This window comes from Micromys minutus, assembly GCF_963924665.1.
Source record: "Micromys minutus genome assembly, chromosome: 1".
Lineage (NCBI taxonomy): Eukaryota > Metazoa > Chordata > Mammalia > Rodentia > Muridae > Micromys > Micromys minutus.
Window position 1 is genome coordinate 44,267,387 of NC_137969.1, and position 23,629 is coordinate 44,291,015.

At 37.6% G+C, this 23,629-nt stretch overlaps 1 protein-coding gene across 2 annotated transcripts in view; it reads right to left on the reverse strand.

The window, feature by feature from the left end:
• The window catches only part of UGP2 (UDP-glucose pyrophosphorylase 2), a 52,317-nt gene that overhangs the window by 20,276 nt on the left and 8,412 nt on the right, over positions 1-23,629 (reverse strand). For both annotated transcript variants that reach the window (XM_080929881.1, XM_080929880.1), the window contains exons 2-3: positions 14,320-14,447; positions 13,438-13,545 (exon numbers count right to left, since the gene is read on the reverse strand). In XM_080929881.1, coding sequence (XP_080786007.1) covers positions 13,438-13,545; positions 14,320-14,433 — 222 coding nt within the window. In that variant the 5' untranslated portion in view covers positions 14,434-14,447. The remainder of the gene's footprint in view (positions 1-13,437; positions 13,546-14,319; positions 14,448-23,629) is intronic.

Below are 23,629 nucleotides of genomic sequence, written 5' to 3' on the forward strand. Positions count from 1 at the left end.
CCACATTCTGGCACTGACTCCCCTAGGAGCCTCTCACTACAGCAAGGGTACAGTCAGCACACCCACGCATGCAATCACAGAATAAATAAATACGCAAAAACGCAAACATCTGTTGAGCCTTTATCAGAATGCCTGCTGTAAAAAGCACTTGCACGTGCATTATTAATAATCCTAGGTAAAAATTCTGTAACATAGGAACCTTTTCCTATCTTTTTATATAAGTGAGAGAACTTGAGACCAGAAGCAAGCAAATGAACAAGATAAGAATTAATAAAGCTCAGGGAAATGCAAATCAAAACAACCCTGAGATTCCACCTCACACCAGTCAGATTGGCCAAGATCCAAAACTCAGATGACAACAGATGCTGGCGAGGCTGCGGAGAAAGAGGAACACTTCTCCACTGTTGGTGGGGTTGCAAGCTAATACAACCACTCTGGAAATCAGTCTGGCGGTTCCTCAGAAAATTGGATATAGTACTACCTGAAGACCCAGCTATTCCACTTCTGGGCATATACCCCAGAGACACTTTAATATACAACAAAGATACATGCACCACAATGTTCATAGCGGCTCTATTTATAATAGCCAGAAGCTGGAAGGAACCCAGATGTCCTTCAGAAGATGAATGGATACAAAAATTGTGGTACATATACACAATGGAGTACTACTCAGCCACCAGAAACAATGACTTAACCAAATTCTTAAGAAAATGGCTGCATCTAGAGAATATCATCCTGAGTGAGATAACCCAGTCACAAAAGAACAGACATAATATGCAGTCACTGATAGTGGGATGCTAACCCCAGAGGCTTGCACTCCCCCAGAAACAACTCACAGACTGTATGAAGTCCAAGAAATAAAGAAAACAAAAAAATATACATATATTTACAAAACAAGAACACTTTGACTATTTCCATGTTGCGTTTTGTTTTGCATGTACTTTACGCTTACTGTAACTATTAGGTTTTCAATGCATACTGTCAAGCCCTTGAAAAAAATCAAGTACTGACTAAAAAAAATATATTCACATGGTTTTATGTGAAAATTATTTTAATGTCTGAAAAAACAGTACTGACAAAAATGTATAATTTTAAGCAAAAAATGTTTAAAATCTGTACATTTATCTTTGTTTTGTAAAATAAAGTCGTTTAAAAAAAAAAAGAAAAAAAAGAATTAATAAAGCTAAGATGTATATCTTTAGAGTCTTTTTTTTTTTTACTGGCATTACTGCCAAACTAGGAATAAGTTTTAAATGTACTGAAAACAAAATAAATTCAATGTGTATGTAAATATATGGTCTTAGTAATGAAAAATATTTCAGTGATTTATACAGAGCATGATGTAGTTTCGTAGATACCTGCTGACATATGATTGGGGACATTACAACTTACTACCATAAAATCAGAAATTCAAAAACTATAAAAATTTATATAATATAAAGTCATAAATATATAGAAACTAAACTGTAGGACAGTCAGGTACAATAAAAATTGGTTTTAAAAATGAAAAGGCTGAGATGCTAGAGGCTAAGGTGTTGAATTTGGATATGTGTTGCACACTTGTTATCCTAGGCCTGAAGAGGTGGAGACAGAACTGTTAGGGCTTGCTGGCTAGCTAGTCTGGCTAATCCATGAGCTGTCCAAGTTCAATGAGAAACTCTGTTTTTTTTTTTAAAAAAAAAAAAGGTGGGAAGGAATATTTTATTTAGGGTTTTATTGCTGTGAACAGACAACATGACCAAGGCAAGTCTTATAAAGGACCACATTTAGTTGGGGCTGGCTGACAGGTTCAGAGGTTCAGTCCATTATCATCAAGGGGGAGCATGGCAGCATCCAGGCAGGCATGGTGCAGGAGGAGCTGAGAGTTCTACACCTTTATTGGAAGGCTGCTAGTGGAAGACTGGCTTCCAGGCAGCTAGGGTGAGGGTCTTAAAGCCCAAGTCCACAGTTACACAACTTCTCCAACAAGGCCACACCTCCAAATGGTACACTCCCTGGGCTAAGCATGTACAAACCATCGAAGGACAGCAGGGGACAGGGGAGAAAATAAATGAGGAAGACAACTGACACCAACCTCTGGCCTAAGGATACCCATACAGCAGCACACAAACATACATACACAACAGTCACACCACACAAAAGCGAGATGTAGTAACACACTCCTCTCCTGTCAGCACTGGGGATGCTGAAGCAGAAGGATCTCAAATTCCAGGCAAGGCTGAGATACACAGTGAAATCTGTCTCACAAAACCAAAAATCAAAAGGTATAAGATATAGCCACTACCTATTGGTCTCTATCTAGACTGCTATAAGGCTCAGCACCTCCTATCTATGGTGTTTCTGTTATCTTCCTTGTTTTGTGAAAATGATCTCTCTTGAGAGATATATCAGAACTAGCAGATACAACCCCTTTTTACTATACCTACCTCATTTACATTTTAGTGCTCCAGAAGTACTATAAAACTAATTTTTAATGTTTTCTGTTCTCTCATACCTCTGGGTTTTTACATACTTTAGTCTTCAAAACTTAGAATGCCCATCTCTGACTCCTTTCAGAACACTCACATACTAAGTCTCAGCTCTAAAATCACCTTTTTAACATCAACCTGCTTAGTATTTTCCCAACGTATCAGCTGCTTTCTTAACTACATTTAAAACATTCTACCTAGGCAGTCAGCTAGCTAGTTGACAAAAGGTAAGTTTAGGTATAAATAGTAACATTTTAGGTACATTGAGCTTTTTACAAATAAACACATTTGCTCATTAAGATGCATTATGGACCAAGAACTAAAACATGAAAAAATGATCTGCATGCAGAAGAAACACTCAAAATTTACAAAATTTTCTCAGTGTTTCACAACTGTCTCACTAACACTGAACTATTGTCTGACTGGCTGGTTCTGAAGACTGAACCCAGGACTCACATATGCTAAACACAGAATCTACTGTGACTGCACGCTCCTCCCTACTTGCACCAGCAAGTTTTATTTGTAGTTTACCTTTATCCATCTTTTCCAAAACATTCAACTTAGCTTTCTAGTAATAGCCTTTAAGCTTATTTCACTGGTTTCTATAGTATTAGCCTCAGCACTGTAGTACAACGAAGAGGCACAGATTTGAAAACAGTCAGGTTTAGTGAGCACAATCACTCACTTTGGCGACAGGCCTTTGTATAATGAAGAGCAGCTACAAGCTTTCAAAGAGCATTCCAACATCTCTGCAAGTGGACAAAGCAGCTCAAGTGCCTTCTGCACTGGCCTCCATCACTGCCATGCCGATATGCCTCTCTGTGCAAACACTTCCCACAAAACCAAAAGTTCAAAACTCTTTTGCTATTTGCCAGTTTATTGATTCCCTTAGCTCTGTATAAGCTAGGCAGAACTTACAGCAGAAATATTCTCTACAACCAAACAGTGACAGTCACTTGCACTGACTTTGCCTGTTTCCATGGATGCTCTTACATGAAGTCTGGAGAGCTTTACAAAACTGAACGCTCTTTGTAGAAGTTGCTAACTTTATGTCTGCATTCCCAATAAGTAAGTAAAATAGAGTAAAAACAATGAGTAAATGATACTTTCACAGTTGCACATTATATAGGTAAACCAAAAGAAAAGAAAAAAACAAAAACTGATGTTGACTGCTGAAGGTATGTCTGGGCCAAGACACTAACAGGATATTAGTCAGTCAGCATGTGTTGCTGAGACAAAACACCATGATCTCAGCAAGTTATACAAGGGTTTCCCTGGGCTTACAGTTCCGGAGAGATCAGAGGCCATTAGCATGGTGGGGAGTAGCATAGTAATACAGAGACCATATCTGGAACTGCAAGCACAAAAAGAATGGTAGCTGGCAGGAGAAAAAGCCTCAAAGCCCACCCCAGTGGTCTTCCTCCAGCAAGGCCGCACTTCCTAAGCCTCCCTAAACAGCATCACCAACTGGGGATCAAGCATCTGAATGCCTGGGAATATGAGGAACACCTCATTCAAACCACAGCCTGCCTGTTTGCCTGCCTCACCCGGGCCCACTTGAATGCAGTTCCGTGAGTGTACCTAACACCTAGACAAACATCTACTGCATACTTACCATTGAATAAATATTTGTTAAAGCCATTTCTGAAACCCTTAAAAGAATAGTTTTTAATTTCAGAAGAGCATAGTTTATGGCTCTACTCAATGATGGAGAAATAAACAAAATATGCTTAAGAATCTTCAAGCTAGCCAGACTAACTAGAGGGCAACAAAATCAGAAATGAAAGTGGAGACATAACAACTGAAACTGAGGAAATTCAAGAAATTATCAGATCCTACTACAAAAGCCTATACTTAACAAAGCTGGAAAATCTGGAAGAAATGGATGAATTCCTAGACAGATACCAGATACTAAAGTTAAACCAGGACCAGGTAAACCATCTAAATAATCCCATAACACCTAAAGAAATAGAAGCAGTCATCAAAAGCCTCCCAACCAAAACAAGCCCAGGTCCAGACGGGTTCAGTGCAGAATTTTATCAGACATTTATTGACGACCTAATACCAATACTCTCCAAACTATTCCACAAAATAGAATCAGATGGAATACTACCTAACTCATTTTTTCGAGGCCACAATAACCCTTGTTCCTAAACCACACAAAGACCCTACAAGGAAAGAGAACCTCAGACCAATCTCACTTATGAACATTGATGCAAAAATACTCAACAAAATCCTTGCAAACCGAATCCAAGAACACATCAAAATGATCATTCACCATGATCAAGTAGGCTTTATCCCTGGGATGTAGGGATGATTTAATATATGGAAATCCATCAACGTAATCCACCATATAAACAAACTCAAAGAAAAAAAGCCACATGGTCATCTCACTAGATGCTGAGAAAGCATTTGACAAAATTTAACACCCCTTCATGTTAAAAGTCTTGGAAAGAACAGGAATCCAAGGCCCATACCTAAACATAATAAAAGCATTCATTATACAGCAGACTAATAGCCAACATCAAACTTAATGGTGAGAAACTTGAAGCAATCCCACTAAAATCAGGGACTAGATAAGGCTGCCCACTTTCCCCCTACCTATTCAACATAGTACTGGAAGTCCTGGCCAGAGCAATTAGACAGCAAGAGGAAATCAAAGGGATACAAATTGGAAAGGAAGAAGTAAAAGTATCACTATTTGCAGATGACATGATAGTGTACTTAAGTGAGCCCAAAAATTCCACCAGAGAACTTCTACTGCTGATAAACAAGTTCAGCAAAGTGGCTGGATATAAAATCAACTCAAACAAATCAGTAGCCTTCCTCTACTCAAAGGACAAACATGCAGAGAAAGAAATTAGGAAAAAGATACCCTTCACAATAGTCACAAACAATATGAAATACCTTGGTGTGACTCTAACTAAGCAAGTGAAGGACCTGTATGACAAGAACTTCAAACCTCTAAAAAAGGAAATTGAGGAAGATCTTAGAAGATGGAAAGATCTTCCATGCTCATGGATTGAAAGGATCAACATTTTAAAAATGGCCATCTTACCAAAAACAATCTATAGATTCAATGCAATCCCCATCAAAACTCCAACCCAATTCTTCATTGAGTTGGAAAGAACAATGTGCAATTTCATCTGGAATAACAAAAAACCTAGAATATCGAAATCCATCTTCACCAACAAGAAAATATCTGTGGGAATCACCATCCCTGACCTTAAGCTATATATTACAAGGCAATTGTGTTAAAAACCTCATGGTACTGGTACAGAGATGGGCACGTTGATCAATGGAACAGAACAGAAGATCCAGAAATGAACTCTCACACATATGGTCACTTGATTTTTGACAAAGGAGCTGTAAACATTCAATGGAAAAAGGACAGCCTATTCAACAAATGGTGTTTGTTCAACTGGCACTCAGCATGCAGAAGAATGAAAATAGACCCTTTCTTATCTCCTTGTACAAAGCTCAAGTGCAAGTGGATCAAAGATTTCCACATTAAAACAGGTACACTGAAACTATTTGAAGAGAAAGTAGGGAAAACCTTAGAACACATAGGCACAGGAGAAAATTTCCTGAACAAAACACCAATGGCTCAAGCTCTAAGGTCAAAGATTGATAAATGGGACTTAATGAGATTGCAAAGTTTCTGTAAGGCTAAGGACACTGTCAAGAAAACAAAATGGCAGCCAACAGACTGGAAAAAGATCTTTACCAACTCCACATCTGATAGAGGCCTAATATCCAAGGTATTCAAAGACCTCAAAAAGTTAGACACCAGAGAATCAAAGAATCCTATTTAAAAATGAGGTACAGAGCTAAACAAAAAGTTCTCAATTGAGGAATATCAAATGACTAAAAAGAATCTAAGGAAGTGCTGGACATCCTTAGTCATCAGGGAAATGCAAATCAAAACAACCCTGAGATTCCACCTCACACTAGTCAGAATGGCTAAGATCAAAAACTTAGATGACAGCAGATGTTGGGGAGGATGCTGAGAAAGAGGAACACTCCTCCACTGTTGGTGAAGTTGTAAACTGGTACAACCTCTGGAAATCAGTCTGGTGGTTCCTTAGAAAATTAGACATAGTACTACCTGAAGACCCAGTTATTCCACTTCTGGGCATATACCCCAGAGACGCTCCAACATACAACAAAGACACATGCACCACAATGTTCATAACAGCCCTATTTATAATAGCCAGAAGCTGGAAAGAACCCAAATGTCCTTCAGTAGATGAATGGATACAAAAATTGTGGTATATTTACACAATGGAGTACTAGTCAGCTATCAGAAACAATGACTTTATGAAATTCCTAAGGAAATGGATATATCTAGAAAATATCATCCTGAGTGAGGTAACCCAGTCACAAAAGAACAGACATAATATGCAGTCACTGATAGTGGGATGCTAACCCCAGAAAGCTCTGAACACCCCAGAAACAACTCACAGGCTATATGAAGCTCAAGAAAAACAAAGGCCAAGAAAAAAAAAAAAAAGAAAGCCTTGTTCCTTCTTAGGAAAAAAAATAAATGTAAAGCACCCTCTCAGAGTGTGGTACACCTCGACCTTAAATCATTAATAATCCAAGAGCCAAGATAATAGTCTGTGGCAATTTTTGGTATTCACAGATCATTATGCTTAATCTATACTCAACAAGAAATGTTTCCATGTTATGTCTGTCCTACATGTACTTCATGCTTATGGTAACTAGTGGGATTTCAATGCATGCTATCAAGACTCTAAGAGTTTAAGTACTGACAAAAATACTCATATAATGTTATGCCAAAATTCCTTTAAAAATCTGTATATGTTTCCCTTTAAAAAAAAAAGTGGTAAGAAAAAAAAGAATCTTCAAGCCTCCATCAAACACTTATGGCAATCGGTGTTTGTTCTAGAACACAGATAGTGAGTATAGGCTCAGGTTGATCAGAATTACTAGGTTACAAACTACGGAAATCAAGGTGGCTATTGACCCATCACCATTAGCATCATTAGCCTGACATTTAAGTATGGCGATAACACCAAGGAAGTGGAGGTAAAGAGCCGAGAGCGATGCTTGTCACATTAATGGCAGCTTTTCTGCCTACATGTTGATAAGCTCAGAATATATCCCATTGTGTGCTCAGAGATAAAGGGATTCTTTAATATTATTAGGGATAGCAAGAACCAGGTCTTTGGAGCCCTGACAACCCTATCAAGCTTACATCTCGATTCTTTTCTCCAGGTGAATTATTCTGAGCCTCAGTTCTCTCTTTTGTAAAAATAAGCACAACGGGGAATGTGTGGATAGTGAGGCAGGACGAAAAGTAAAAAGTTCAGAGGGCATGAGAAGCTGTCTGCCTGGGATCTATTTTGTTTTTCCTACTTATGGAATCAATAAAGGAACATTAACTGATAGTCAAAACACACGGAGCTGATGTGTATTTTCATAAACATATTTTAAACAAGGATGCTAAAATCAATAAATGAACTGTGCTTATTTAGGGACAAACTTTAACTGTCTGCTAATTACCTTATGCAAGGTGTGAGTGTGGTGGTTTGGATAAGGATGCTCCCCATAGGCTCATGTACTTGAATGCCTAGTTATTCATCTATATTTGTTTTGTATAGATCTAATTCTGTACAGCTGTTGAGTTCATTCTCTGTCTTTGTTTTTTGGTTTTTTTGATTTTGTGTTTTCTTTTGAGATGAGGTCTCACCGTGTAACCCTGACTAACCTGGAACTTACTTTGTAGGACTGGTAAGTCTTGAACTTATACATATTTACCTGTCTCTACCTCTCACAAACTGGGATTAGCGGTGTGCACAATCAGATCTGTAAGACAGCAATTCTGAACCTTCACCGGTCATGATCTCCCTTGAGAATTTGACAACACTTACAGTCTACTATGGAAAAAATAACGTACATAATTTTAAATGCTATGGGGGCTTGAAATTCTTACAAAGATCTCTCAAGCTTCGATGCTTAGTGTAAACATTCTGTTTTTCTCTCAGCTATACAATGGGATATATGGATATTCACTTGCTCAAAACTAAAGAATCCCAACCTCCCAAAAAGAATTAGTAAAAGATTCTCCCAAAGAATTTCGGGGTAGAAAGTATAAAAGGTAGGTATGGGTGAGTCACTTTGCCTCATATAAAAACCCTCTCATTATAAATGGAAATTCCTTCATGGTGGATTAGTGCTGTAGATAGGAAAGTGGAGACACAGAGGCAGGATAGCAGAGATGTAGAGGTAGGACAGAAGAACCACAGAGCTATTTTTCTTTTTCAATTATACAACATAAAAGACTTACATGAGACACACAATTGGGTGGCTGGCATGAACCTTTGGAGATGAGAAACAGACACTAGCTGGCCCAGAACCCAACCTGGTCAGTGTACCCTGAATTAGGGTTTGGCCCTCTGCCTTGATTTCATGCAATCCCAGATATAATCTATAGTGTGTGCCAAGCAATTGTGTTTAAACTGGTCTGTCCTGAGATCGTTCTGGGAAAGGGCTGCTCTGCTACTATTTAGTATGTGCTTACTGACCTTTATTAACATGTTTTTCTAGACTCAAACAACCTTCTTTGGATCACTGTTTTGTCACATTTGAGTATACAAGTGCACTGAAACTGAGGCACAGATGTCTACAGCATGATACTGCGTCCATCCCATTCTCTCAGGTCCTCAGATGGAGGTCCAGCAAACAAGGTCTGCACAGGTCAGCTGATAAGGTGACAGGCAAGTTATTAGCTTATTAAATAATGCTGGTGATAAACTGATAGCACATAGAATTAATACCTTATGTCCTTATCGGTTGCTTATCCTTCCTTTCTCCTTATCACCTACTGGAATTATATATCAACAAGGTATTATAAAAATATGTCATAATTCTCCACAACAAACTATAACTTCCTATTTGCAAAGAATTGAAGACTTGATAATGGTGGGAAAGCCATATCTTAAACAACTTACTAATAAAAAAAACCTTCAGAAATCAATGTGCTACTAAAAAAAATTCATGTTAATTACATGTTTCACACCAATAATAATTGGCAAGTTGTGTTAGCATGTTACTAATCATTATAATCATTATCCAGAAGATCCCCCTTTAAAACTTTTTTCTTTTGAAAATACCTTATGGATATTGTCTAAAATCATATCTAAAAATTCCATAGAGACTGCTTTTAATGCTTTTACATATGGCTCTTCAAATATTCAAATGCCACATTCTCCACAAAAAAAAACCTGTAAACTCCCTTGTACAGACCAACAGTTTGACCTTGCTACAACCAGCTTTTATTAGATGTTTCTCAGCCACTGAATATTTTAAGTGTTAGAGTGACCTATACTGCCTCAATTTTAACTCTTCAACTGTGCAAATATAGAAAAACAAAAGAAAACACAAACCAGGAGCTACAGACAAGAAGTACATGTCTCTAATTTTCAATAAAAACTTTACTTACAAACCATGGCAATATTCCAAACTATGTACTCAGTAGGTAGAGGTGCTTGCACAAAGGCCCAACAACCTGGGCTCGACCTCCTAATCCCACAAGGTGGCAGGAGAGAGCTGTCCTCATACAAAGGTCATGGCATGTACACACATGCACTCACACATACATACACAATCATAATCATACAAATACTCGCACAACAACCATAAAAAAATACCAAAGAGCCTTTGGATGACAGTACTTGATTTTTTGTTTGTTTTTTAAGTATACAAATTTGAAGCTAGATTGATACTGACAATATAAACCCTAAGTGGTGGATTCCCCATGATTAATTTCTATTTGGCCAAAACAATAAATATTGCCTATCTTTAAAGAATAAAAAGTATGTTATTATACAGAAATTATTTTGAAAGAAAAAATTTCCTTTATCATCACCTCTACAACCCAAGAAGGGCAGGGGAGGTTGAGTACAAAATTAGGTGAAAGAATATTAATGCATGAACTATTTCCAAAAGTTAGTAACAAAATTATACAAAGAAGTGAAGTGCAGACAACTTTTGCTTTTGCAATCCAAACTTCTTGACATCATAGTGTATGGGATTATGAGTGCACATCAAGTCCAGGGCTTCTTCTGAAGGGTAATTTTTTAAAAGGATTTATTGTAAGTACACAGTAACCAGAAGAGGGCATCAGTCATTACAGATGGTTGTGAGCCACCATGTGGTTGCTGGGAATTGAACTCAGGACCTTTGGAAGAGCAGTCAGTGCTCTTAACCACTGAGCCATCTCTCCAGCCCTTGAAGAGTATTTTTAAGTGAAAACTTATACACTCACACAAAGACAACAGACCACACAAAACGTATCCTTATTTTCTTTTCTATGTGTTCTTTATTCACATTAACCATTTGTCTTCATCAAAAATTCTGACTCCCTACATGGGCAGCCTTCTGAAAGGAAGGCTTGGGCGGACAGTACCGTGCTGCAAACATTTCAAGGTGGATCTATTTACTTCGTTCTCCATCCTCCAATCCTTCAAGAACTCCCACTCTATATCACGACCTTTCAAAGTACAAAACTTCTCCACTAGCAAAGCAGATTCTCAAACTTTAAAATACAATGAAAATTACAGATACATGTGCTTTCTTTCCTATATTCAAAAGGTTAAGTGCATCTAGGATGTAAAGAGTTAAGAAATAAGGAAATTGGGTTGGAGAGATGGCTCAGCAGTTAAGAGCACTCACTGACTGCTCTTCAGAGGTCCTGAGTTCAATTCCCAGATGGTGGCTCACAACCATATGTAATGGGACTGGATGCCTTCTTCTGATGTGTCTAAAGACTAGTGTACTTATATAAGTAAAATAGGAATAAATCTTTTTAAAAATGCTGTTAAAAAAGGAGAAAATCACATCTTTAGAACTAAATCTGCTACTGATAGTTGAGGGTCTTTTAAAAAATATATTAGAATCTTTTTGATAATGGTAGGTACCTGTAAAATGAAATAAATAAAAGTAAATTTTTTCTACTTTTTGGCACAAGGAGAGAAGGCAAAGGTGAGTTCTCTGTATGTTGCCCACTCTGTTATCTTATAACTCAGGATCAAGTGACACTCTGGCTCACAGTTCACAGCAGCTGAGTCTACAGGACAAACTGTACACCAGCAGCTAATCCTGTCACTTACTAAACTTCTGACTGACCTTTAGTTCTCAGGTTTGAAACTGTGAAGGGGAGCTTCTAGAGCTGGCTTGTCCTTGGCATTAAGCTAGCCATGGATGCTTTAAAGCCCAGCGTAACACTGGAACCCACCCGCAAGGACAGGGATCTGCACATGGGCAGCTGCTGCACAAAAGGGCTAATGCCTTGCCCTTAGCTGACATGAGGCTCTGTAAGAGTCCAGAAAGCAGCAGGGCCTCCAGGTCGGCTGCTGGAGCCCACCACACAATACTCAGCTGAGGTTGTTCAACTAGGAATAATTCCAAGGCAAAATTCTAAGTACTTGGAGTGACTAAATCTATCATTGTGTTAGGTCTGTTCCCAAATATTTTTAAAAACTGGAAGAATCTATGTTTAGCTCTTTTTTTAAAGAACATACCTATCTAGAAGAATTCTCTCATTTTCTTTGACAAAGAAAATATTGATCTGCCACTTAACTAGAAAGAAAGAAATCATAATAATTAACATGCCAGGGACAAGTAAAACAAAGACCAAAATTAGGGAGCTCCTCCCCCATTATAATTGACATATAGAGAAGAGGAATTTTTAAAACTTTTATTATTTTTGTGCATTTGTGCGTGTGTGTATTACATATGTACAGAGGACAACATTTAGGGTTGGTTCATTCTTTCCTTCTAACATGGGTTCTAAGGTCTGAACTCAGGTCTTTAGACCTACATGGCAAGACTGGTCCCTTTCCTGCTGAGTTATCTTGCCAACCCAGTGAGAAAAATTTTAACTTCAGTGCTACTAATAAGATAATATGCTCCAGATAACTAATGAGAAATTTTTCTTTTCTTTTTTAACAAACATGTAATTTATAAACTTAAAAATTTTAAGTACTTTTCTACATGTGGGAATAAGAGTGTTCCTAAGCAGGAACTTATTTATAACATTTTCATTAGGGAAAAAAAAAATCTAAGGTTGACTCTATTAGCTTAACCTGAGACAGGGTAAGCAGGCCTGAGCCCCAGCAAACTTTGGTACACGGGACCAAACTGCAGTTAGTTTGCACTGAATTGTATTTTAAAACTGTTAATAAAGCAAGATTACAGACACTTAAGAAATGAACACCACACACAGCAAAAACATCCAATCTATACAACGCTTCAAGTGAGGTAATCTATTTTTACATATATCATCTTAGCAACTTATGAAGTACACAAAGCACCTGGTATTGTTCTCATTTTACATAAACAAAGTAGTTGAGCTCAGATTTAAACACCTAATACTACTACCCTTTACCCCTCCTCAGTGGGGCTTTCTGCTAGCAGCCCATGATAGGTGCAGGCATTGGGGCTGTGCCTCTAAGAGCACACAGGATTGTTGACAGGTGAGGATCCCATACCATTTAAAGAAAATAAAATATGCAGAACTGTAGAACCAGAGGAGGAGAAAACAAAAGGTAAGCTAGGCTGGCTGGGATAGGCAGATGGGATTACAGAAATGGCCAGAAAGCATGGAGAGTGTTCAAGTCTGAGTAAGTGCCTGAACAAGGTTCAGGGCAGTAGGACATGTAATGGTTGGAAAAGAGAACAGGAAATCCTTACTGTATGCTTTGTACCAAAGTAGACTGTATACTACTGACAATGTGTTAAAAATGAGAGTGCTGCAGGGAGGTTAGACTTTAAGCTGAAATCTACCTCCACATCCAACATGAAGGACCACAAACTGAAAGCAGTACGCTTGCTAGGATGGTTCTGTTATGCCCTTACAACCCACTCACAAAGTAAAAAGAACATCCCAAATTATCTTGAATTTTCTTGCACTTTACCTAATCTTACTGAAGGCAAGACTTACCGAATCTTCTGGAGGTCTCTGGATTTTACCCCAGTCTACAGACGGTCCCTTTTCTTGCAAAAATCTATGAAATAGCTTCCGAAATCCATCAAGATCTTTTTTAGTATGCTATGAATAGATGCAGAATGTTTAGTGCACAGTAAAACTAGATACAAACTATCACTTAAAAAATATCTTTAAGTGAAATTCTTACACTATTAGAATTTAGAGTAGGGAAAATTTTTAAGGCCTGTTTGAAACTGAAGTAAAAAAGCTAAAAGGACCTATATTTAATGGGGTCTTTTAACAAGCCAACTCCTCCACTATCACCTGCTAGTCAGTTATCATGGACCCTGAACAATTTGGGTCCTATGAATTTCAACATGTTATTACATTCCAGTACCTTTCACTACTTCTGAGTGCAAACAAATTGTCACAAAAAGAACAAAAAGGGAATAAAACATAACTAACCTCAAAACAGTAAGTACAAATTGAATTGAAGAATAAAAGATAATGTGGTACCAGAAAAGCAGAGCTTGTCAGTTTTCGAAAACTGAAAGCCTTAGCACAGTTGTGCTAGAACTGGCTATGGGCAGAAAGCACAGAATGCATAGATGGCAGACTAGCTCCTTACAGATCCTACTAAACATGGCAACCATCCTCTACCCAACAGTACTAAAACACAAAATAAAGTACAATCCTGTCCACACTCTTTTGGGGACTTGGTAAATTTCCTCAGTTCAAAAGAAAATCAGTAGCTTTACTAGGAATAGTGATCTGTGATTGCTCAACAGTGCTAACCTTCTGAGGTGACACCCTGTGTTCATTTCAGGCTGGAGAATCACCACTGTAAGCAATTATGCATACTGACAGAGAAAGCAAAAGACACTACTGAATCCTTACCTCGAAATCATGTGAGGTTGCTGTGTTAAGTATTTTTTCTAATTCTTTCTTCACAGATAATTCTAGTTCTTGGAGAATGACCTCTTGGAACTGAGAAGCACCATCTTGAGACATAGCTTTGCTAAGATCTTAAATAAAAAAATACAAAGTCACTGATTAAAATCAATCAGCAACAAGGAAACTTACGAATTTTGTTATTTCCAGATTAGTCAAAGTAAAGAGAGGGACCAGAGTCTGAGGACTTGTTAGCCTTTTGGAAGTGTGCTAAACAAAGAGTGGTGTCTATTCTTGGCTGTCAACTTGACAACATCCGGCTTAATTAAAACCCAAGTGGCTGGGCACACCTGTGAGGAATTTTACTTAATTAAATCATCTGAAGTATAAATCATTAATAAGTCAAGAGCTAAGAAGGTAACCTTGTGGAAATTCTTGGTATTTAAAAATCATTATGTTTAATCTTTACACATCAAGAAAACTTTGACTATTTCCATGTTACGTTTTGTTTCACATGTACTTTATGCTCATTGTAATTAGTACGATTTCAATGCATACTATCAAACCTTTAAAAAAAAATCAAGTACTGACAAAAATATATTCATATAGTTTTAGGCCAAAATGCTTTTAAAAATCTATACATGTATCTCTGTTTTTTTTTAAATAAAGTTGTAAGAAAATAAATAAAAGCATTTGCTGTGTATAATCTCAAAAAAAATTATCTTAAGTAGGAAGACCCACCTGCCACCTGGTTCTCTGCAGTGGGAAGACCCACCTTTACCCTGTACATCTTCTACTGGCAGCCTCCACAAAGGACACGCTCTTTGCCTGCCTGCCCTCACCCTTACTGTCAAGTTCACTCATTCACTACCTACTTCTGTGGGATTCCAGAGTACACTGATTCCAGCGGGACATCCAGTCTCATGGACTGAACAACTACTAGATTCTGGAACTTGCTGTTGAGATACAGATAATGGCCTGTAAGCCATTCTAATAAATCCTAAATATATATTCATTCTATCAGTTGTGTTCTTCTAGATAATCCTAGTATAGAAGAAGCGTAAGAAAGACTTATCAGTGAATAAGTGATAAAAATATTATCAGTGAATAAAATCCACTATACTTTTTAAAAATCTATCTAAATATATTCATATAAATAGAATTTATCTTTGTATCACAGCTAGTCAGTGTTATCTGGAATGCTAATAGTCAACATATGGGATTTAATGGGAAGGCCTATAGAAGGCCTGAACTACTCTCTCTTCTAAAGTCTAGTTTTTGTATTATTACTAACAACTAAAAGATTTTTATTTGGTTTTTATTTTTCTGTTGGGTATTTATAAGCAAATGCATATTTACATTTACACAGCCCCAAATTAACTTTCTCTTTTTTTCTTTTTAAAGCTAGGCAAGGGTCTGGTCTACAGGAGTTACTTGGGAGAAACCCTTAGCTGCTTTAGTTCTCCTTTATTATTTAGGTTACAACTGGTAAGGATAAAGCCTTGCTGAATATGTGGTTTCCCTTGGAAGCACTGGAGACATTTTCTCTTGTGTTGACCCTCCTGTTTGTATATAGAGTGCACAGTGGTTTTGAGTCCAGTCTTTGCCTCAGGAGGACAGATGAGTCTCCTCTGTCCTCATCTGAGTGGTAGGTGAGAAGTGTCCCATCATCCTGAACAGATGATGTGGGGACAAGGGCCAAAACACGAGCTGCCTCTTTAGTCTTCACATTAGTATAAGTCTTCAGGTGTAGTTAGTAAAGACCCAAAAAGTCAGTTATCAAGTGTTGATAAACAAACCTTGCTTTAAAATTTAATTGTATAACAGTTTGGCAAAAGCATTTTTTAAGTAAACATAAGCCTAATACATCAGTATAAACTTATATGATAAATTAAAATTATATGATAAAATTTAAAATCCTTTTTAGATATATTAAAGAATAACTTATTCTTTAAAGATAATATAAAGAAAGCAGAAAGCAACTGTGTAGTGTTGGCTCGTGCTTTGACTCCCACAACTTGGGAGGCAGAGGAAGATGGATCTTCTTGAGTTCAAGGGCAGCCAGGGCTATAAAGAAAACCTGTCTCAGAAAAACAAACAAAAAATATAAAAAAGAAAAGATACCTGTCAGCATGGGGCCAAGTAACTTTCTCCACTTTAATTTTAAGAACAGCAGAGCCTAGGATATTATCTTCCAGGTGAGTGCATCTGTCCATGGGGAGCCAAGCCCTGGAGCAGAAGCCATCATGCCTTTAGAGCTACTTTAGAGTTACTTTCCAAGCAACAGAGTCTTGTTAAATGGCTCACCAAATCAGAGCTAAGAGAACAATCAACCACATAACATTTCAACTGAGTCTGTTCATCTATTTTTTTGTTTTAAAATTTTACATTATTAATTAAAATGAATATGGGCTAAGTTGACAGTTTTAATTAACATGACCATTTAATTATAATCCAATGTGGTATTATGTAAACTTTATAAAATCAGAAGCACGTGTAGATATATACATACCCTGACAATCAGATATAGAAATATTTTTTAAAAAATACTAAATATTTGTATCATTTGTAAGTGAATTTTAGACTGCTGACCATGCCATCTTTTATAGCCATCCTTAATCTAAATCTGTACCTTTAAAGATAATACTCTTAATATAAAGCATATGAGTTTTTATTTTTTAAAGACATGGAGCCTAGCCTGATTGTTAAAAAGTTTTAAGTAGGCTGAGCAGGAATCAGATTGGTTCTTACCTTTTCTCTTTTTTTAAAAGCTAAGTGATAAGAAACTGGAAAAGCCTGTTTTAAAAGATGGGATCATAGGTAGATAGGCAATGGCTGTCATTAATTTACCTTAAAATATGACAGCTGTTTTCATCTTAAGACTTACAGCCATTTCTAACCTTACATGACAGTGAGCAGGCTCGTCTGTTTCGCTGCTACTATTGGCTGCTATTTAAGTAGCCACAGTGTTTTACTCAACTACTATGGCAAACTCTGAAGGTTGAGTTTTATGTTGTCTTAGCATAAAATGGCATATAACTACATGAAAACAAATACAAACACGTCTGGGGAAACATTAATAGACAAAGAAGTGTCTATCTCTGTCTTTTAAGTGAACAAATTTGACTTGGGAAGTCGTTTAATGCTGAGAAGGCAGGGCTCAACAACTAAGTCTGTGGGGCCCGAGGCTCTGTGCTATTGAAAGCTCCTAGGCTACTGTAGTTATTTGGGTAAGTTTTAGGAATAATCTCTGGGCAGTAAACAAGCACTGAGCCTAGAGTAAGGAAAATTTTTACCCATTTGAAAAGTAGCAGAAAGACCTGTTAGGACACAAGGAGAAATCAAGCTTTTTGGAAGTTCCCAAAGAAGACAAAGAAAACCAAGACAGGAAACAGACTTAGAAATGTCTTACATATACCAGTTGGTTGGTGATGTTTGGGAGCTCCCTGATGAAGCTTTCAAGTTTTTCTTGTTTTGTTAAGGGTCTTTGGTTGAAAATAAAAAAGATTATGAATTTTAATTGCCCTTGAGAGTTCAACCAAGTATTGTTTCCAGGGAAAACAGAAAATGGATACACTGCAAGAAGCTTTACTACTTCTAGTGAGTCCCTTAGAGCTTAGTTTTCTTCATACAGCCTCCAATCTTGGTACAGAGTGGTAGAGGCTTGTACATCAGTATTGTACAAAAAAAAAAAAAAAAAAAAAAAGTCTAGTTGTAGGATGGTATTTGAGGTTAAACGTTTATACTTCAGCCAAAAATTTCCTTCACCAAGCTTGTATTTGGGGCCAGATAGTATAGAGCAAAATATGAGCCTTTTAAAAAAAGTCATGATTTATTAATCTTTTATGTTGCATCATTATATATACTTAAGAGATCCTAAGTAGAGACCAGGACCAGAACCTATAGAAAATATCACTCTTGTCCATTTCAGAATCCTCAAAGAGACCAGATGGTTAGCACATGCCCTTCACCCCAGGTTTTGGGTGGATCTAGGTCTTTGGAGCATCAGAGCACAGCTCCAAAATTATCAGAATCATTGGTTTGCATTACAGATGTTTTGAATCTTACTCATATCCAGATGGGGCTTTATCTAAATGCTACATAGTGGTTGTCTTTCTAAATTAAGTCACAAGAATATTGAAATGTTATTCCCTGCAATGAGCATTTTTGTGCCATTTAAGGCAACATACACCTCTCTCCTAAAAAGCTGGGAGGAAGGGGGGAGGGGAGACTGGGTTTAGAGAAGAGGGTTGCTTATATGAAAAGCTTTGGCTTTTTTGTTTTAAATTGTCACTCAGGTTTAGTTCAGTAGTAGTGTGCATGCTTAGTGTATCTGAAGACCTGTGTTTAATTCCACCACTACCACAACTTGCTGGATGTGATGGTGCACTCCTTTAGCTCTGGCACTTGGGAGACAGAGACTGGTGGAATCTCTATGCGTTGAGGCTGGATAGGGCTATGTAGTAACAATCTGTCTAAATGACCCCTGCCACTCCCAAACTGTCATTCAAGTTAAAAGTATAAATAGGTTGGGGTGGGCCTTTAGAACTAATCCTCAAGAGAAATTTTTTATTCTCTTGGAAATAGGACTGACTGTCTTTAGTAAATGAACAGGGAAAGTTGAAAGCAGCTTTGGTATGATGAACCAGAAAATAGATCATCATGGTAGAAATATAAGGAACAAGCTGTTTGTTTATTTTTCTTTATAAGGATTGGCCTAAATTTCCTCCTATTTTGGAGAAAGTACCTGAGACTAGAATCAACAAGCAATAAGGATTGGGAACCCACATCCTAGGTTAGTCAGCAGAGATTAAGTTTCTGAAAAAGCAAGGGTCAGGACCCCACACGTTGCCTGAAAACCAGTAATAGTACACTCTGCCCATTTCCAGGGTTACTTGTGTTGGTGAAAACCAAAGCCCATGACTTTACTGGAAATAGGGGTGGCATGTTTTCACAATTCCAGAGATAAGTCTAGTCGGAGTGGACTAAACTTCCTCCCAAACAGGATTTTTCGTTTCATTTCTGTTGCTGTGTTAAAACAGCTTGGCAAAAAGCAACCTTACTGGGAGAACAATTTTATGCTAGTTTACAATTCCAGATTACAGTTCTTTATGGCAGAGAAATCAAGGGGAAAAAAGCTTAAAGCAACTAGTCATGTACATCCACAGTCAAAGACAGAGAAATAAATTCTAATACATCCAATTCTCAGAACAGTTGACAAGTAATTTGGAAGAAAATTCTAAATAACAGAGGAAGAAAAAGGCATACATTAAAAACAGCATATGAATTATTTTGTTCTGTGCCACAGGTTAGTTTAAACACAAATAACTATACAATGATTTTTTAATGATTTATTTATTTTTATTTCATGTGCATTGGAGCTTTGCCAGTGAGAAAGTACTGGATCCCCTGGAACTAGAGTTACAGACAGTTGTGAGCTGTCATGTGGGTGCTGGTAACTGAACCAGGGTCCTCTGGAAGAGTAACCATACTCTTTAACCACTGAGCCATCTCTTCTGGTCCTACAATGATTTTTAAACAACAAAATTTTGTCAGACTCAGAAGTTAGTTATAAACTATTCTTTTCTGAAGTTAGATATGATAGCCATATCCCTAAAAAACAGTTAATGAAACATTTACCTTATACTTTGGAAAATGAGCTAAAACTAAATGTAAATACAAGTTTAAATATAACAAAGTAACTATCTGAGATTTAGTTAAATAAGGAAAATTATAACAAATTATAACAACAACTTTAAAGGCTCCCTGTCTAGAACAGCCTACCTATATTCACTTACAAGGTTCAAGGTGAAAATACTCAGAATCACATCATTCTCCCTATTAAGCCAAACTAGGAAAGGCTGGCTGAAAGATCTTAGATTTCTGCCAACTTAGTAGGACCAACCTTCAGACATATCCTCAAAAAAATCTCAAACACAGATTCAATTTTGAGTTATAAAAAAAAACTTAATTTTCCCATTTCTTTGATAAGTACTAGATGCAGAGAGAACAGTTTTTATCCTTTCTATCCTGTTTACAAATATAATGAGCTTCTACAAGGCAAGAACATGGTACCAAACTCATTACCTTCTTCTACCCCATTCTGCTGTCGTTTTACTCCACTGGACAAAGTACTACTATAAAATTACATTTTTAATGATTAAGGAATAAGGACAGGTTCCTAAGAATACACAAAAACAGCTGGGCATGGTGACAAACACCGAAAACCCCAGCACTCAAAAGACAGGCAGGAGTAAAAGTTTGAAGCCAGCTTGAATTTCACAATGAGACCCTGTTTAAAAAGTAAGTTAAATGAAAAGAATGGAAGAGTGGTTGGTTGAACAAGAGATGTAATCTTATGTGCTTCAGTAAAGACCAGAAGGCACAGATCTAAAATCCACTTTTTCCTTGCCGATTAGTTATTTATTTACCCCAAAGTTTGTAAAAGAAGGCCTGGAATTTCCGGAAGATGTAAGTATAAACTGCAGAACTTTTCTTGGATTTAACATTCTCAAGTTACACTTCTGACAATGGTAATAGGGTTTCTAAGGGTAGGTCAATAAAGAATCCCTTGAATAATGCAAGATTCCCAACCTCATAAATGGTCCCCTCCCACTTCCTAGCAAACAGAATTGATCTTCCACTTCAGACAGAAAGTAAATTAGGAAGCCAACAGCTCATAAGCACAGTCACAAGCCAAAGAGCTTTTAAAGATGCAAGCGATTGGTCTCTCCTACTTTCCTCACTGGATAGGAATCTGAAGTGAAAATAGTTAGATGACTTCCCCAAGGTCCCAGACCCCAAGGTCGCAGACCAGACGGTGCTGGATCCATAAAGCAAACGTTTTTTGCTCCTGTTCTGAGCTCTAGCCCACCACATCCTGTTCATTCTCCTCTAGTCTGGCTTTTTAAAAATTTGGAATAGAAATTCCTAAACATCACTGTCCTCCAAAGCCTATCTATCTAACTAACAGAATAACTAGTCTTACTAGAATTTACCAGAACTATCTGTTTGGTTTCATTATACTTTAGCAAATGTCAGATAGACCAAACAGTAATTGGTTTTTCTCGGCCCTACCTCCTGCTATAATCTAGTTCTTCCTTACTCACAAGAATTGAAATTTCAATAGTATGGATGTTTAGCTACCCAAGTGCAGGAGGAAGAGTGAGGTAATAATGACATTACAGAACTTTCAAAAACCCAGAAAAAGCACATGAGGCAGAAGGCATTCAATTTAGAAATTGCTTTTGTTTCTTAACTAGGCAATTAAAAGGTATAGAAGATAGCCTTTCTCTGACACTCAAAATGGTGGTACAAAGTAACTTCATGTTCTGAAGTATAAAGCTAATTTCACAATGTAGAGGCCATATGGTAGACACCAGGAAAACAGGAGCAACAAAAGGTAAAGAACCATCCCAAGTCCACCCCACTACTGCTTCCATCTCAACAGTCAAAACAGACATTTCTCTTAATGGCCCTTGCTGTCCTGGAACTCACTCTGTAGACCAAGCAGGCCTGTAACTCAGAGACCTACCAACCTTTGTCTCACAAGTATTCGAATTAAAGGAATTAAAAGCAAGAATATAAAAATCCCAGAATGTCATCACAACTGGCTAAAGCTATGAATGAAGTTCAAGTACATACTGATTGGACATACCAACTCAAGCTAACCATGTCTGCACTTTCACTGCTGTCCTTTAAATTCACTTGTAAAAGCACTTCCTTAAAAAAGTTCTTGAGGGCTGGAGAGATGGCTCAGAGGTTGAGAGCACTGACTGCTCTTCCAGAAGTCCTAAGCTCAATTTCCAGCAACAACATGGTGGCTCACAACCATCTGTAATGGGATCTGGTGCCCTCTTCTGGTGTCTGAAGACAGCTGCAGTGTACTCACATACATGAAATAAATAAATCATTAAAAGAAAATGCTCTTTGTTGGGCTCTATTACCCAGAAATGTGACATCTTTGCCATCATGTCTTAGTTTCCACTATTGGCTCCTCCTTTCTCCCATTGAGTTCCCTGAAGACTGTCTCTGGACCACTTTATTCCTCTTCATTCATTCCCCCACCATTCTTACTATTGGAAAGAAATATTTTTCATAATAATTCCTCTGTGGAAGTTGGAAGATGGAAGTCAGAAGACAATCTGCAGAACCTGGTCCTCTCCTTCTACTGTGTGCATCCATGGACTGGCTGCCAAGCCCTTACCCACTGAGCTGTCTCTTACGCTCTTCGTGGTAGCTTTTAAATTTGCACCTCTCATCTAGATCCTACGTTCTCTACCACTCTCTAGATCTTTCATACCTGAATACTCAGGCCACCTCAAACTCAACTTTGCTTTATCTAAAACAGAAATCATTATCCAAACTAAGGCACTCTTCTTGCCCTTCCTGCTTCTTACAACATTATTTAATCATCCAGACTAAAGGTACAGTCACAAGGTTGGGTCCTCAGTTACAAAACTGCTTATTTGGATCACTACAGTTCCATTCTATTTTCAATACTACCTTAATGCTCCTCAGCATTTTCTTTCTGTTTTAGAGGACAGACACTGGCCTCTAACCAACCTGCCGACCACTCTAATCCTGTGATGCCAAGAGGAATGAATGATCCCCATCACTGTATTATGCCTTCCTTATTTGATGAATTTTTCATAGTCTACTGAAGTAAATACAAATTCATGATCCAGGAATTTATTTTCTTTTACATTTTACACATTTATTTTATGTGTATGAGTGTTGGCTCATGTTTTGGTTGGATGTATGTGCATAATGCTCATGCCTACAGAAGCCAGAAGAGGGTATCACACTCCCTAGAACCAGAGTTACAGATGGTTGTAAGCTTGCATGTGAGTGCTGGGAACTAAGCTGGGTCCTTGCAGGAGCCACAAGTACTCAACTCCTGTGCCACCTGGATCATAATCCAGAAATACCTTAAACCAGATTAAGATAACTTTTTGGATGGCTGAAGGTAGTAAAGTGCTAAAAAGTTCATAAAGGCTGCAATTTCCTACTCTGTGACTTCTAAATCAGTCCTTCAAAAACTTTAATTTGCATGTAAATAACCCGGAGAGCTAAGTAAAACACTTGATTCCTGGGCAAGCTCTCAGACATGCTAACTCAACAGTTTTTGGGTAGATGAATTTGGGTTTATGCATTTCTCATAAGCAAACACTGCCAATATCACTTTGATAATATTTTATTTATTTTAATGTTTACTGCAGCGGAGTTCCTGGTTCTTCTTGTCAACAATACTACACCTCAAGGCCATATTTGTTCTGAGACGGCACCTGGCCCAGACTGGAACTCCTTCCAGCAT